The sequence below is a fragment of the Choristoneura fumiferana genome, chromosome 17 (assembly GCF_025370935.1).
Source record: "Choristoneura fumiferana chromosome 17, NRCan_CFum_1, whole genome shotgun sequence".
Lineage (NCBI taxonomy): Eukaryota > Metazoa > Arthropoda > Insecta > Lepidoptera > Tortricidae > Choristoneura > Choristoneura fumiferana.
Window position 1 is genome coordinate 569,101 of NC_133488.1, and position 17,068 is coordinate 586,168.

General features: G+C 37.8%; 1 protein-coding gene across 2 annotated transcripts; it reads right to left on the minus strand.

The window, feature by feature from the left end:
• Positions 1 to 392: 392 nt before the first annotated feature.
• LOC141436687 (putative inorganic phosphate cotransporter) lies at positions 393 to 15,663 on the minus strand. Of its 2 annotated transcripts, none has more exons than XM_074099699.1 (11): positions 15,478 to 15,663; positions 13,886 to 14,025; positions 10,871 to 11,050; positions 10,236 to 10,374; positions 8,906 to 9,066; positions 6,660 to 6,809; positions 5,722 to 5,866; positions 4,325 to 4,446; positions 1,985 to 2,106; positions 1,138 to 1,279; positions 393 to 491 (listed from the first exon to the last, which is right to left on the minus strand). In XM_074099699.1, the coding sequence occupies exons 1-11, from the start codon at positions 15,539 to 15,541 to the stop codon at positions 477 to 479; spliced, it is 1,380 nt and encodes a 459-aa protein (XP_073955800.1). In that variant the 5' UTR covers positions 15,542 to 15,663; the 3' UTR covers positions 393 to 476. The 2 variants fall into 2 exon arrangements, with proteins under 2 accessions (XP_073955800.1, XP_073955799.1); XM_074099698.1 differs by having other exon boundaries at positions 8,852 to 9,066.
• Between the last annotated feature and the right edge of the window lie 1,405 nt (positions 15,664 to 17,068).

Sequence of the window (17,068 nt, forward strand, 5' to 3'; positions counted from 1 at the left end):
TACTTTAAAAAATACAACATATGTACTTCAGTTTCCTTAACCTTAGCGGTCCCCCGACACCGACGACGCTTAGATAAAAAAATATTACTAGATACTTATACTAAATTAACTTAGGCTAATTTTGCGGGAAATCAGCATAGTCCCCGCGGGGTAGGGATAAACAAATTCTTCGCAGATGAAGTCGCGGGCAACACAGGTAGGTACCTACTGCATAATTATTTTTTACTTTTTAGTTGTCTTTTTTAGCGGCGTTTTTTTTCGGGCGTTTTTATTTTTATTTTTGATGGCGTTCTTTTAATGTCGGGGGTTTTTTAAATTTTAATACCTTTTCAAACACGAAACTAAAAATCATCCCTTGAAAATGTAACAAAGATAAATGAAACCATTTTATTGTTAAAAGTATATTTATTGTACTGACAAGACAGGGCGATCGATTTCCTTTTGAGTGGTTTTAGGTAGGCTCAGCTCCTCCAGTTCTAACTGATTTGCATCTGAAAAGGAATAAACAGTTAAAAGGCCTCTTTGGTGGATCTGAATAAATTCAGGGGTTGTATGTTAATGTGTTAAGGGGTATTGATACAGCATCCTAAGCCTTGTAGAAAAAATATGGTTTAGCCTAACCTTAACCAATGAGGCAAATCCTTCAGATATCTGTTAAATCATTACTTTCTTAGGGGGATTTTTCTGCGGGAATCATACCTAAACCTAATACAATTATTATAGATCTCTATCGTTTGCTCGTAGAAAAAGATCTCACTAATCCCATCCTTATCATCATGATCATTCCAACCTACAACGTCCCACTGAGAGTACTTGCGACTTTATACACACCATTGTCTGTTTTGCAGATTCGTGCAGGTATTCTCACAATGTTTTCCTTCACCGTAAAGCTTATGGTGGATTTCCAATATAAATTCGCATATATCTAATCTATTTATTTGTGATATGCTGTAGTTGTTTTTGTGCTGCTATCGCGCTATTTTCATCTTCATGATGGTTGTACTTATAATCCTGTTAGTTCTCCTTTAAATTTTATAAATACATTTTATTTTTATTCAAAGGTGCGAGCCCGGGTTTGAACTCACGTTTCTCTGCTTGAGGCGTCATAGGTCAAACCACGAGGCCACCACGGCTTACCGTTCTGGTATCCAAACTTGGTTCCTTTGATTCTATCCCAATCGGCGCGTTCGCCTCGTGCCAGTGCCGTGTACAATACGTTGCACAGCACGCTAAAGCTTGCCAGAGAGAGGAAGGTGGCGCGCCAGCGGCGGTAGTCGGTCTAATAAAATAAAATTAAGACTTTAATTATAAATACGGGATGCGTGGAAATCAGCTTAGCTAACGTGAATGTGTATGAAAGTGGAAGAAAAATCATCAATAACAAGCAGGTTTCATTTAAAATTATAATGGTATAAGAGGTATTGCTCAGCGACTGAAGACAAAAGACGTATAACTTTGTAAGAAATGTTAAGTTTTTTAATTTATACAATTACATTTTCTTCGAAAAGTGATTTTCTTTGATCTTATGGTCCCACGGTTAAAAAAAAACTTTACTTATACTACAAGTAAACAAAGTAAACAAACAAACAACAACAAAGTAATGAAGTAAGTAAAGTGTATTATTCTTATTCTTAACTGAGATCTTTTTAATTCTTTTAAAATTAAGAAAAAACTTTACGCCACTGCTAAGTTTACAAAACCAGCATCATTGGCAGTAATTCGATATATGCTGCTCCTTCATTTTGTACTGTTTTATGATTGATCTAAAGAGATCTTTTCTACCAACTCTGCTCCAATAGTGGTTCAAGATAAAATAAGGGAGCACCTTACCTTTATGAAAACCATATTTGGGAAGACCATCAGATTAGTAAAGCAATAAGGGATATTTTTAATGAAAATAAAGTGGTTTTCAATGTCCATTCATCCATCAGTATGTAGTGTTGATAACTAATGTGATACTAATGTGACATTGTATGGAGCTTACAGGATCGTTGCCGATGATACAACCGGTGACGAGGGAACACCAGAGCTGATAATGGCGGCAAAAGCACTCGTCATCAGAAGCAAGGTGCCAGAGAAATTCTGCGATAAGCTTCTGTGGTTCTCCTGTTGAAATCAAAATTAATTGATATTATATAATACTGAAATTTGGTCAAGTTTAACTTGCAAGATTTGATTACAGATAGACAACGGGACAGGTGCAACTAAATTAAAGCTTTTAAAAAGGATAAAAGAAAAAAAACAAAAGCCTGGTAAAGGACAGTATTCCCGGTAATTTTTACAGTTGCCGCGGGTGCACCATTAACAAATTTATCGCTTTTCTGCGGGAACTGTATAAAACCGTAACAAACACACTTAAGCATTAGTAATATAAACAAATATTCGAAGTTTGCACATTATTTTGGGCATTCATTCGAGAGTTTCAACCGTCTCATTTTTCTGGACACTTTTCTGTAATAATGGCCGAATATTTCGATACAGTTTTTTAGTTACCTGGCAAAAATACAGGAACTCTAACAAATAATCGAAAACAACAACGAAATCTACAGCCAATTCGTAAAAAATGTGACCAGATAAATGAGGCGGGTTGAAACGCTCGAATAATACCCCTGCAATACCCCTGGTCTTGCAGATGTTTATGGGCGGTGGTGATCTCTTACCATCAGGAGACCCACTTGCTCGTTTGCCATCCAGTCGTATAAAAAAAATCGCCCTTTTAGAAGCGATAAACCACTGTCTTTTACCGAAAAAATCTGCATTTCAACTTAAAATCTGTTATGTTATGAACAATACGTTGTTAAGGTAAATTGAAATGCTTGTGATACTGATAAAAGCCAAACGTGGCAAATGCTTATTAAGACTTCCGGACAGTTGCAATATGCTAATAAAAACGCAAATGTAGTTTCATTAAATTGTAAAATCATAGTCGCAGAGCTAGTGGTTCATTCCAATATTGTTTTTACTAAAGCATATTTAATGTTTGTTCTCGGGTCTTGGGTGTTTAATATGTATTTAAGTATGTATCTATGTATATAATTATATTTATCCGTTACTTAGTACCCATAACACAAGCTTTGCTAAGCTTACTTTGGGACTAGGTCAATTGGTGTGAATTGTCCCGTGATATTTATTTATTATTTATATTTAAGTAAGATATGAACATGTTTTTAAACATCAATATAACATCTCAAGCGCCGCAAATACTCTTCTCTTTTAAAGGACTATGAGTTTGCGGCGCTCGCAGTGGAGACAATGGGTCCCTGGTCGGCTGACATGAGGGCCTTCATGGGGGCCTTTTCAGGAGACCCCAGAGCTGGCGCTTACCTCTCCCACCGAATTTCTCTGACTGTACAGAGAGGTATGCCGCCAGTGTGCTGGGGTCTATGCCGCAGGAGGGCCTCTTAGATGCTGTTTTCTTTTTATAGTTAGGTATATTTATATAGTTTTTATTTATTTTGTTTCCTTTTTTATTTTAGTCATGTATTTAAATAATAAAGGAACATCTTAATATGTTTTAAATAAATGTTTAATTATAGAAACTTTAATCGAAGAGCTAACTCAGATTACTAGGAAACAATTAATAAAAATACGAGCAGTGAAAAAAACACTCCAGCAATAAAAAAGCTAATATGACACTTTGGTATAAACTAAATTTTAACTCAAAAAAGAGTGAGCTGGAATAATAATTTAACTAGACTGTCAAATAACCAACCGTCCTTTATCAACGATGGAACTCTTTCACGGAAACAGGATAGAAGATAACAAAGGAATTCATTACAAAACTCACAGTGAGAAAGTTGTAGGTGGGTCAGGAACAAAGATTACCTAGGTAAACTTTTTCAAAAACGTCTGTAAGTCGTCATTGTCACTTCATAATCAAAAGGCGAAATGCATTGTTAAATAATTAAAACAAAAAATTACCTACTACTACTACTAACACCAAATTAAAAATAAAGTTAGTATACGTTTTTATTTGTGTAATGAGATTTACATGCTTTAGCTACAAAGACATTCTATCTAAATGTCCTCGATATAAAAAAGTTGGCGGTTTGTTTTGTCATCAGTCAAATTATTTGAAGACAAAAATATTGAATTTTTGAGTAAAGCACTACGTATGCCTTGGCCGGAACAGCAATTGCTGGTTTCGTATCACAAAATGTACTCCCGAATTCGTCATTTAAAGCAATACTCAACCAGCAACTGCCTACTTCCAGCCCCTAGACATTAATGTACTATATTAACCGCCTGATCCTTGACTATAAGCGTATTAATGAAATTGAATGTTAATGAGGTGTAATTGAACGCTGCATAAACACAGTCGCACCACAAATCCCGAGAACTGAAAGCCGATTAAGCCTAATGCCCCTATTAAGAGGATCGTTGGTAGGCTCGTGTCGGGGCTGAGGTTTGATACCACGGTGAGACCAATCACGGTGCCAAAGGCTCCTGCAACAAAATTAAAAATTATAATACAATACAAAACATTAACACCAAAATTGATGAGAAAATAAAACAATAGCATAGAAATTAGAGTGGGAAAAATTGCTCATAGTTCGGTCAAGGAGTTTAATTCATTGGCCACCGTGGAACCATTTCACAGTAAACGTCTTAGTGACATCGCATTAATTAACAAGGAAAGTCGTAATGAATTTTCCTTTGAAACTGTTCCATCTAGCGACATGAAATATTTGAGAATGGACATATTACTTTTTGCAAAAAAAGATTTTCACAAATTTACCCTCCGGGAAAAAACTAACAGAAAATTAAATATTGGAAAATTTTGCGAATGGAAAAATCGCTTGCAGTAAAATTCGATTTTCGGAATATCATCGCCACACAAGTAAATGATACGGAAAACAGATACACAGAGAAAAAAAATACAAGATCTCCGTTATAAACAGAAATTTAAGACTTTATGCAGCAGGTAGTGCAATTTATAGCAGCAGATTAGAACAATAAAATAACAAATACATAAAACTAATTGTATATGTAATACACGTCTTAAATAAATACTCGTAGTGTTTGGATAAACAGCAGTGTATAAATAAACTATGATAAAGCTAGTTATGACAAGAAGACAGATAGAAAGAAAGGTTAAGATTTTGTGCGTCGTATGTAAATTAATAGGTATTACAAACTGAATCCTATTTTATATAAATGCGAAAGTTTGTGCGTGTATGTTTTTTACTCCTTCACGCTAAAACGGCTGGATGCATTTGGTTGAAATTTGGTACGTAGGTAGCGGGACGTTTGGAATAACACATAGGCTACTTTTTATCCCGATATACGCACGGGATAGGGATAAAATCGCGAAATAACAACCGCTGGGCTTAGAGTTATGAAATTTGGTATGTATGTAGCTGGATGTCTGGAATAATACAAAGGCTACTTTTTATTCCGATATTTTCCACGAGATAGTGATAAAATCTTGAAATTTGAACCGCTGGGCTTAGAGTCATGAAAACTTGTAAAGTTATTCTTAACACAACCTAAATGAAGATCACGATATAAATTTTGGAATTTCCCAGGGGAAAGATGCTCACGCGCGCAACACGCGCGTGTTCGTAACATGTGAAAGCATGTAGACGGAATATCCACTGCACAAGAGCGGAGGCAATTCTAGTGGTGGATTTCTATCTCGCTCACTGCTTCGCTCCGCTCCAGTGGACAGGCAACCTAATAAATAGTTCTGCAGTTAAAACAATAATGTTAGAGCCTCACCTAGCGCGTTAATCAGCTTCCTATAGTACGTAGTATTGAGCATGTAGCTCATAAAGCCTGAATTGTGGATCCACTCGACTGTCGGTGTGGTTGCCAGGTACATAAACCACATTGCGATGAACGGCACCGTTGCTTGTATCGATGCCTGGAAAATTCGTGTTCAAAATCGGAATAAAATAGAAGAAAATCGTACAGGCGCGAGTGGAACTCGTCATTTATTGTACGGTTTTTTTTATTGCGCCCATATTTAAGCCTTACCTTAAGGTTTTCCTGAAATCTGTAATAATAGAACTACCTGCTGGTTTTCTTTTTTAATTTTAGGTCCAGCGGTTTTAGATTTAAGAAGGGGTTCAGAAGAATTTATGTGTATTTTTTTTTGACGGGAAAATATTTGTATGATGATTAAGAATTTTTGTACTTGAGTCTTGCCCCTCACGGAGATTGAAGCCACAACCGCTGTATATAATTATTATTATTTGTTATTAAGTTACTTAAAAAATATTCATTCTTAAATCATATAACTAAAGGGCGGACGATGGATGCAATATGTTTTTGCAATATATTTTCCCCTACATAAGTGGATAGTGAACTATAAAAGGAATGTATTGAAAATATGTAATATAGAAAAAAATACGATTATTTACTACAACAATAAAATTATCCAACTATTTTTCAAGTATGTTCCCTTTTTTTAACCAATTGTAGTCATATCCATATTTCGTATATTGTTCGACATGATTTTGACGTAAATTGCATCCATCGTCCGCCCACTGCATATAACTATTAGCGTCGTTTGTAAGGCAATTTGCTGATTTGAGAATATTTTGTGACAATTCGTCATGTGAATTTTATTTTTTATTTTTTCCATGTTGTCATAAAAAAAGTATTTTTTATCTTTTTCTTCTGTACTTAAAATTGTTGGTAAAGCCCGTACTTACGTCTTTCAAAGGCGTCCCGTGCACCTGCAAGTAGTAAGGTACGTCGACGAGGAAGAACACGAACACTGCGTTACTGGCTGCGTGCGCGCAGGCGAGCGCCCAGAACGGAGGAGAGCCGAGGATTCGCCGCCACGGGACTGGCAGTCGCTTCTGGAATAAAATTTTATGTGTACTCTGATATTATATACATAGCGGAAGCTGAGGAGCTTAATTCAGAATAGTTATCAACAGTGGGCGGATGACGGATACAATTTACGTCAAAATCTTGTCAAATGATATACCTAATATGGATATGATTTCAATTGGTTTAAAAAAGAGAACATAATTTGAAAAATAGTTTATTGTTGTAGTAAATAAAAGATTTTAAAATAGTAAATAGATAATAAACAATATAACAACAAATGCTATACTCTACCAGGGTTCATGTTAACTTTAAGACCTTATGTTACATGTATGCAATAAATAAAAAAATAAAAATAATCGTATTTTTTTTTTCAATATTACATATTTTCAGTGCATTCCTTTTATAGTTCACTATCCACTTATCCAGGGAAAATGACCACTTTATATTAACAGATGTAAGAGGTGAGTATTCGTAAAGTGATACTTCACAATTACTAGGAACATTATCACCATCACTCAAATTTCTCTACATTTTTATACAAAAATATTAATCTAAATTTAATAAAATTCTTATCCATCTTATGCTTATCGTCACCATATTGCATCCATCATCAGCCTTTTAGTTATCAAGGTTAAATTTAATTACTGATCTTAAATGTGAAGCTAGAAGTCCTGGTTTAGAATTCTGGCAGAGCAGACTGTGTACAGTTGTACAAACTGATTCATTAAGATTGTTTTTTGGAGTCTTTTTGTATTTTTTATTTCAACTCCAAATTTGTTACTTTTACAGTCGGTGTATTTTCGTTGGATTTGGATGACCGTAATTGTAACAAATTTGGAGTTGAAGTAAAAAATACAAAAAGAATCCAAAAACCAATCTTGATTTGATTGCTTAATAGGACATCTCTTGTCCGGGTGAGCGGTTAGTTCCGAAGGACTGTTGACGTCTCTCGATGAGAGCTAAAACATAGATGCCGCTAGTGTCGCTGCTTAAGTGACGAAGAAAAAAGCAGGCTGAAATGTGTGGTGCATGGGAGAAATTTGTGTCAAGACTCTTGTCCAGTGATGGTGTAGGGGTATAGCACGCAGCACGGAATGCTGAGGACCTGGGTTCGACTCCCAGCGCTGGTCTCTTTTTCTGGGTTTTTTTCTGTGCATCCATATTACAGTGTGTATTTTCGTTAAACTGATTCATATATACAAGGGTGGAGATTTTTAATAATCTATATCATAATAAATGTCAGCGTAACATTAGTTGCACATAAGGTTCCACTCTGGTTCATCAACCAGTTTGTTCGAGTGTTCTGAACTGAAGTTATTTATGTATTAAATACTATCCTTTCCCCGCAGTTTCGCACGCATATACCATTACGCCTCGCAATTGTTCAAATACTCCAGGATTTCACCAAAATACAGGAATTTCTGAAAATAACATCTCTTCGCGTTTCTGTGAAGGGTCTTAACAGACGGACAGACAGACAGAGAGAGAGACGTACTTATACATATGGACAGCAAACTGATCCTATACAGGTTTCGTATATCTTTTTGAGGTTTTTTTTTATTATTTTTACTGTGGGAGGGAGGCAAACGAGCAAGCGGGTCATCTGATGGAAAATGAACACCACTGCCCATAAGTACCAACTACTCAAGGAGAGTCATTGGTCCGTTGCCGGCCTTTTAAGAAAGTATAAGCCCTTTTCTTGAAAGCCCCGATGTCACACTCGTCAGGAAACATTGCTGACGGAATTTGATTCCACAATTTCACTGTACGTGGCAGGAAGTGCCGATGGAAACGCACAGTGGTAGATTTCCCTTCATCAAGATGATGTCGATGAAATTTAGACTTTTGGCGGGAGGTGCGATGGTGGAATTTCGCAGCAGGTCGGTCAAATAATTCTTCGGAGCACTCACCGTGGTAAAGCCTATAAAATACACAAAGGGAACCTACGTCCCTTCGCATAGACAGGGGATCCAAACGATCGGAAATCAATTCACCGACAAGTCGAGCTGCCCTACGTTGAATGCGGTCAAATGGAACGGTATAGTACGGAATATTATCTCTGATATACCTTCCTACAAAACCCCCTTGCCTCCTCTATAAACTCATTCTCCGCGTCACCGACCGCCTGATGATGCCGCGGTTCCGCAGCCGTCAGCAGCATCCACACGGCGCCAGCAGAGAGCGCTGCCATCGCTTGCGTATAGCAGATCAGCTCCCAGCCGAGCCGTGCCGTTGAGAGCGCGCCCGCGCAAGGCAGCGCGATTATCATTCCAAGGTGTGTGGCTGGAAGGACCAAAATTTATAATTCTTACGTTAGCTACGTCCTTAAACCCTACGATCACCACCACCACACAACACTGATGCGTTTTGAACTTAATCAAAGTTCATCTTCAGTGACGTTCACCATGCTACCAGATGTAATACACAAGATTATGAGATGTTGTGTTGGTCGAATCACGTCAGTGTTATATGGTGGTAATGATATTTGGGTGTGTGTAATTTGTTTTATATGGTCTAAGAGTGTAGAAGTAGAGGAGTAACATGAATACACAATACAATACAATACAAATACTCTTTATTGTACACCAGAAATAGTAAGCGATACAGAAAAACAGGTACACAGAAAAAACACATACACATTTATTACATAGAATAGACGTGGCCGCTGGTGAGTAAATTAATTGTAGGTAATTTATAATTTTAATGCATGTGTTTGCAGGTGGTAGGACCTTGTGCAAGGTCCGCCCGGAATGCTACCACCATCTAGCTCGCTAATCCTGCCGTGAAGCAGCAGTGCTTGGAGAGTAAGACAGCCGGTGAAATAACTGGCACTTGAGGTATCCCATCTTAGGCCTCTAGGTTGGCAACGCATCTGCAATACCCCTGGTATTGCCATCCAGTCAAATAAAAAAATAAAAAAAATGTTTTTACAATGTATGTTTGTTTAGTTGTAGTTTACTGGTTTACTATAACAGCCAATTTACTCTACAGTACTCTACAAACAGTAAAAACAATAATTAAATTTTCCTTGGCCTGTCATGTAATCATTCATGACAAATTGTTTTGACATAACAATTTGTTTTTGCGAAAGCCTGCCGACTTCATAATGACTCATTCACTTGCATTTGAATTATTTATAAGGAAGGTTTAAAAGTATCAAAATGCCTGGTGCGTTCACGTCACTTATGAATGTTAGTGATATCCGGTCTAGTACCAAGAAATGGATCTTAATTTGTTAATACCAAGCTTGATAATTTTGTTTAAAAAAATATTATTATCACAGATTAGCCTAGGTACAACATTACATTATCTTTATGTCTTTAATCATGCAATTCTTATGTAGGTATTTATTTATTTAATTCGGAAATTTTGAAAACGGCTAGAACGAAGCTTTTTTATTGCTTGCTATGTAGTTCTTAAGAAGTAATTGTTTTGTGTTGTATTTTAAGTACCTCCGTAGACGATGTTGCTAAAAACCCCTTTCTCGTTGGGTGGAAGCCAGTTGTCCAGCATTATCCTGTTGGCAGGAGCCAGGAAGGCCTGTGATATCCCCAGCAAGAACTGGGTATTACAGACTGCTATCCAGCCACCCTGGAAAATGTTAGAGTAGGTATGTAGCACTTCAAGCAACAGACATACAGTTTATTTATTTTTCTATGGAGTTTGCTATATGGTGGTTGGTGTTGAAAAATCGATCGAGTTTTATTTTATCATATCACATACCCATACAAACATACTCAGGGGGAGGCAGTTGAGAGCACCTGTCCCGCCCCTGGAGATTGGAAGCTTTGCAATATGTATGATGCGTTAGCTTTTGAAAATAACCTTCTAAGCCGTGTAGTGTATAGGACAAAATAAGCGCAAGAGATCCGACCTACAAAAAATTGATTTGCCCCCCCCCCCCCTTTGAACACAGCGCACAGCACACAGTTGGACTAGAAATGTACTTTGATTGACTTAAGCGTATTCTGCGTTGATGGATATGGTCAGATTTTTTCGCCTAAAGTCCCTGAAATTGTAACAAACTTTTTATTTTATTCTATTTTGTATGTTAGTAAAGTTACAGTATGAAAAACTGATATTTTACCTTATTGATAATGTTAGGCATGGCGGCGGCAAGTCCCCCGTTGATTGCCAGGAGTGCCGTAACCATCATCTTGCTGCCCCTCTGGCTGAGGACCAGTTCCGCTGGCACCAGCATAATAGCATACCCAAAGAAGAAAGACGAGAAAGTAGTGGCTTGTGTTCTTCTATCCCAGTTATGCACCTGATTACAACAGTACGGAAAGGGTGGTTAGAAAATTTGATTAATGAATAATTTTAAAAAAATACATCTATTCGTTTTAATGGTGATTTTCCACCGGCAAGGCGAGACGAGAATGAAATTTGTATGCATTCACGCGCGCCCGCCGCGAGCCGCCGCGGGCGCTGCCATACAAATTTCAATTCTCATCTCGCCTCGCCGGTGGAAAACCACCTTAAGGATCGGCCACACCGCTGCGGTGACGGTACGGAATCGCAGTGACGCACCGCATAAGACTTTATCGAACAAAAGTCGTGACGTTTACGGCACGTCACTGCGATTCCGCACCGTTTGCGTATTTAAAGCAGCGGTGTGGAGAGCATGCGATAAAAACGGTGCGCATACGATGAGTCACTGCGATTCCGTACCGTCATCGTTATTTAAGCAGCGGTATGGCCGCTCCTTTATTCGTTCTTCTTTACAAGTTCCTGATTTGGTGCAAACTTGGTTAAGTGTGCATAAACATTGCAGTTCGGCAAGAAACTGCTTCAAATAATCCAGATGCTCGTGGCTTTTGTGTGTGTAGATGTATGTATGTAATCATCAATCAATAAATCAATCAGATTTCTGGCTTGTGCAGATATAACAAATTCTTTCAAGCTGTGAAACCTTACTCCTTACATTATTTATTTTTGAGGTAAAGGATCTTAGCAATGAAGATGTATTTCAAGTGCTGAATTTTATCTTCTTATTGGCATCATTCAACTTTCAGTCTCTATCTTATCTAGAAATTAAAATAATACTAATAATCTTAACATCTTGTTACCATACCGACTGAAATTAAATATGCAATATGCTGATCTTGTTGAATCACCTTTTGAGAGGAACCCTATCTCATTCCAAGGTGGCCAGTGTGCTTCGCGGTCATCTCTTAATACCGTGTATATTTTCGTGTATTAAAGATCTCTTGGAAAAAATATCGATTTTGAGGTACGAGCTTTTTTAAGTACATACTGACGATTTGTTACGCGCTATAAAGATGTATAAATGAAAATTTATTAATTTTAGTTCGCAATAAAGGTAACAAAACAATTCTAACTCACTTTTATAACATCAAGTACTACCTGCAATAAAATCGTTTAAAGATAACTTTGTCGTCATAAAACTATGGATGCTACTACAAATCACGTAAATGATGCTTAAGTGGGATATATTGCAAGAGATGTAATCTCAGGACATCAAGGGTCTTAAGGTCCGACTGAAACACATGAAGAAGGAACAGTAATAAGTTTTTGCTAAAAAAATCATTTTCAATAAAAGCTTTTTTTGTATGTAATTTTTGTTGACTATACGTGTATTGTCATCTAAAAAATATACTTCCGTATCACATTTCAAGTCGACGCCATACGAGTAAGGGAGACGGCACAAGAGTTAAGACCGTTTCAAGGATAACCTAATCAACAAAAAGTTGGAATACCCCCGACTTTGTCACTGCAAAGTTTAATATCTCAAAAACGGCTGAACCGATTTTGATAAAACATGTCTAAGAACCATCGCTAGATAACCTGCTTTCAAAAAAAAACCTGCATTCAAATCGGTCCACCTGTTTAAGAGATACAATGCCACAGACAGTAACACATTAATAAGCGGTCAAACTCGTAAATTAAACTACGTTTGATTGATGTTTTTATTTCCCACTTATTTACAAATTTGTGTATTATATTTTTGTGAACCGTGTGAGGAAAAAGTCCCCGAGTGGCGGCCACGAACAGAAAGAAAAGTTGGCAGGCCTTCCACTAGATGGACTGACGATGATGGATGCCTTTGTTCAGCAGTGGACGTTTTCGGGATGATGATGATGATTAGCGAGCCGCTAAGTCAAACATGATAATAACAAACGCAGTCCTGGAAACATCTGATTCCATGGGGGTATTAAGACCAGGCAATGGTGAAAACGCAAAAACGTACGATGAAGGTGAATAATTCAATTTCGATTCTGCTGAAACGCTTTGCTGTGGACTAACGCATTAATGGCGTGTGTGAAGTGGTTTGGGAGAGACATTAAATTGAACGTAACCCGTAATGGCACACGTAATCGTTATAAACATACCTACTGTAGGTATACTCAGATAATAATAATAATAAATAAATATCACGGGACAATTAACACCAACTGACCTAGTCCCAAAGTAAGCTTAGCAAAGCTTGTGTTATGGGTAGGTACTAAGCAACGGATAAATATAATTATTATAGATAGATAAATACTTAAATACATAATATACACCCAAGACCCGAGAACATACGTATTTTTCATACAAATATCTGCCCCGACACGGAAATCGAATTCGGGACCTCAAGCTTCGTAGTCAGATTCTCTAACCACTAGGTCATCTGGTCGTCAAAACACACTGATACAATACACGAATAAAGGTGCGACCAAACCGCTGCTTAAAAAACGGTGACGGTACGGAATCGCAGTGACGCATCGTATGCGCACCGTTTTTTTTGCATGCTTTTCACACGGGTGCTTAAAATACGCATACGTGCGGAATCGCAGTGACGTGCCGTTAACGTCACGACTTTTGTTCGGTAAAGACCTGAAGTTTACGACACGTCCTGCGATTCCGTATTTTAAGCAGCGGTGTGGAGAGCATGCGATAAAAAAAGGTGCGCATACGATGCGTCACTGCGATTCCGTACCGTCACCGTTTTATAAGCATCGGTTTTGTCGCACCTTTATGACATGCAAACGATTATCAACTTTATTGATATTGATTGGACCATGTGGAAGCCACGTAAGAAATAGTTCTAAAAGGTGCAATTGAAAAAAATATTTCTCTCTCTGTCAGTGTGACTTACTTCTATGTAAGAATCATTGATTCTAGAAGCGTCGTTGACGGCTTGCATGGTGATTCCGATGCTCCCGCGGCACATGCCAAGCACGATAGACGTTGCGATCATGTACAGGATCTGTAGGTGACGAACGCCGATCTTGAACTCTGAAAAGATTTTTTTGTCGAAAATACAAACTGAGACATGGATGCACAGAAAAACCAGAAAAAGAGTCCAGCGCTGGTATTTGAACTCAGGTCCTCAGCATTCCGTGCTGCGTGCTATAACCCCTACACCACCGTTGGACAGGAGTCTAGACACAAATTTCTCCAATGCACACATATCTCAGGTTGCTTTTTTCTACTACGCTACTTAACTCGATGAGAGCTAAACATAGATGTCGCTAGTGCTGCTGCTTAAGTATTTGGAGTTGAAATAGAAATACAAAAGTACTCCAAAAAACCAATCATAAGTTTTTTTTAATAATCCGGATTATTTCAGCAGATGGTTCAGTTAGTTTTACTGTAAGTTCCTGTATTAGGATGATTCCATTACTAATATGCGAAGATACGGTGCAAGGAATACACATTCCTAATATTATACATAACTAGTAATATGAACTTAATAATAGAGACGCTTCATTTACTTTTCTTCGCTCGGCCGAGCTGTTTCCATTAGAGCTGCGCTGAGCGAATATAGGTAAATGAAACGTTTCTATTGGTTCATGAAAAACACATTCCTTGCACGTCTTTTCTTGCAGCACATCCTCGCACATCTCTAGATGAAACGCAGCATAAGTTTTTTTGTGAAAATCTTTAATTAAACTAAAGTTACTTTTTTGAGACAGCATAAAGGTTTGTTAATATAAAGATTTACACGCAAATGTACCCAAAGACCTCAACATTATTTACATTACACAAAATTAACAAACGAAGATTTTTATTTCCAGAACAATACAGGTCCAACTATAAAAAAGGTATATTTGGTACAATAAATTTAAATAAGCTAAAACTATAATAAATCTAAAAATGGACCCTGCGGCATGGTACCAAAGATGATGGCAGCATTTCCCCGCTGGATCGCAAGAAACTCCCAGCTCTTCGATCTCCTGTGGTATCTCTGAGTCTCTTTGATAGATCTTTGAAGAGACTCAGAGCGCCAGGGCCCCACGGACCAAGGGTCTCGACGCCGAAAGGCACTAAATCATAATTATTCGGCACCGAGACCACTGAATTTTCCTGCTTTGGCAGTTTCTACCATTTCTGCTGCTGCTGCTGCCCTTATTGATGTTCGGTGAAGATGAGACGGAGCCAGTGTGTCAACACAAGTTGCATCCCACACTAGCACACGTCCCATACTCCACGGAATCAGAAACATTCCGTCCGGTCTCTTGCCGTCATTTCTAGATATGCCTGTCGGGTCTAAAGTATTGACCGTAGCAAGAGACCGACGGATAAGCATTTTTCTTATCATTAAGAAACTGTAATAATTATTATATTTTTTTTATTTCACTAGGCAAGCGAGCAATTGGTTCTCCTGATGGTAAGAGATCACCACCGCCCATAGACATCAATGGTATTTTTGTGTTACAACCTTTCAATATCAATTGTTATACTCACTTTTCTTCAAAACAAACCCTTCCGATCCATCTTCGTATTTATTCCTTATAAATTCCACATCCATGTTGTTAGTTTCTGGTGCATCGTCCTTTAAAAACTATTGTTTTAATACTTTTCTAAAATCACTCCTTGGTTAAATTTCATGTTCATCAACAAAATCTCTGCAATTTGTACTAGCGTCTTCTACATCATTATTTTCATTTACATCATTATCTGTATCTGTATTTGCTTAGACAACAGATGCCTGAACTTCTCCTATTTGATAAGCATTTACGGGTACATTTTCTTCTCTATGCTCCTAATAACAAGAGTCACTTTATGCGTTATCAATCTCAATGTCATCAAATATGTCGCGAGATTCGCAGACTCCTGTGATTACTTTTATGCCTTTAAGATGCTTATTTTCATATACGTGGCCTTTCACTTACCTACATGCGGATCGTTAGGAGTAAACAGTCGTCGCTATGTTGACTTTTTTGTATACGTAACCACTAAACACCTGTTGAAAGGAATAATTAACCATATCCCGGGGTGGAACTTTTCCTTTTTTAGGGTTCCGTACCTCAAAAGGAAAAAACGGACCCCTTATAGGAACACTTTTTGTCCGTCTGTCTGTCTGTCTGTCAAGACCCTTTTTCTCGGGAATACGTGGAGGTGTAAAGCTGAACTTTATATCAAACTATCTACTAAACTGTCTACTGTACCTTGGAGCTGTGAAAAAATCAAACTTCTAAGCCAACGTAATTAAAAGATGCAGCCGTTTATGCTGCAAATTTCCGCAAATTTTCGAAACTCGCAAGGGAATCAAAACCTACAGGGTACTTCCCGTGAACTCAGAATCTTGAAATTTGGTATGAAGGTAGCTATTATAACACAACCAACTAGAAAAGTCTGAAAATCTTGATTTTTTTTGTCTGTCTGTAAATATAACGTGACCCCACATTGCGACCCTACATTTACATTTTGCTTAAGAGTAGAGCTCTGCATACACTGGATGTATTAAATCACTCGGAAAAAGCGAGAAATATCTTCAAGACATGATTCCCGTTTACTTACATACCATAAATGTGTACGGAACCCTCGGTGCGCGAGTTCGACTCGCACTTGCCCGGTTTTTTTTTTATTAGTTCATTACAGATTAAGAGTTCCTTTCCAAGAAATTTATGTTTAGAATAAAATAGATAAACTTAATGTACCTACTTCACAATTTGCGATAATAATTGTGCTGGCATTAAAAAAAATAGTGCAATAGTTTTACACTTCAATTTATCATCATCCCAGCCTATATACGTCCCACTGCTGGGCACGGGCCTCCTCTCGGAATGAGAGGGCTTGGGCCGTAGTTTCCACGCTTCCCAGTGCGGATTGGGAACTTCACACACACCATTAAATTGCTTCGCAGGTTTGTGCAGGTTTCCTCACGACGTTTTCCTTCACCGTAAAGCTCGTGGTAAATTTCAAATGTAATTTCGCACATGAATTCCGAAAAACTTAGAGGTGCGAGCCGGGATTTGAACCCACAATCCTCTGCTTGAGAGGCCATAGGTCAAACCGCTCGGCCACCACGGCATCAAACCAAACTTCAATTTAT

Bases quoted from the DNA above. Each gene is read 5' to 3' on its own strand.
- LOC141436687 (XM_074099698.1), bottom strand. From the start codon at position 15,541: ATGGATGTGGAATTTATAAGGAATAAATACGAAGATGGATCGGAAGGG. The intron at 9,067-10,235 runs GTACTTAAAATA...TGGTCCTTCCAG, and splicing joins TAGCAACATCGTCTACGGAG to CCACACACCTTGGAATGATA. The intron at 4,447-5,721 runs GTGAGGCTCTAA...ATTTTGTTGCAG, and splicing joins GAAGCTGATTAACGCGCTAG to GAGCCTTTGGCACCGTGATT.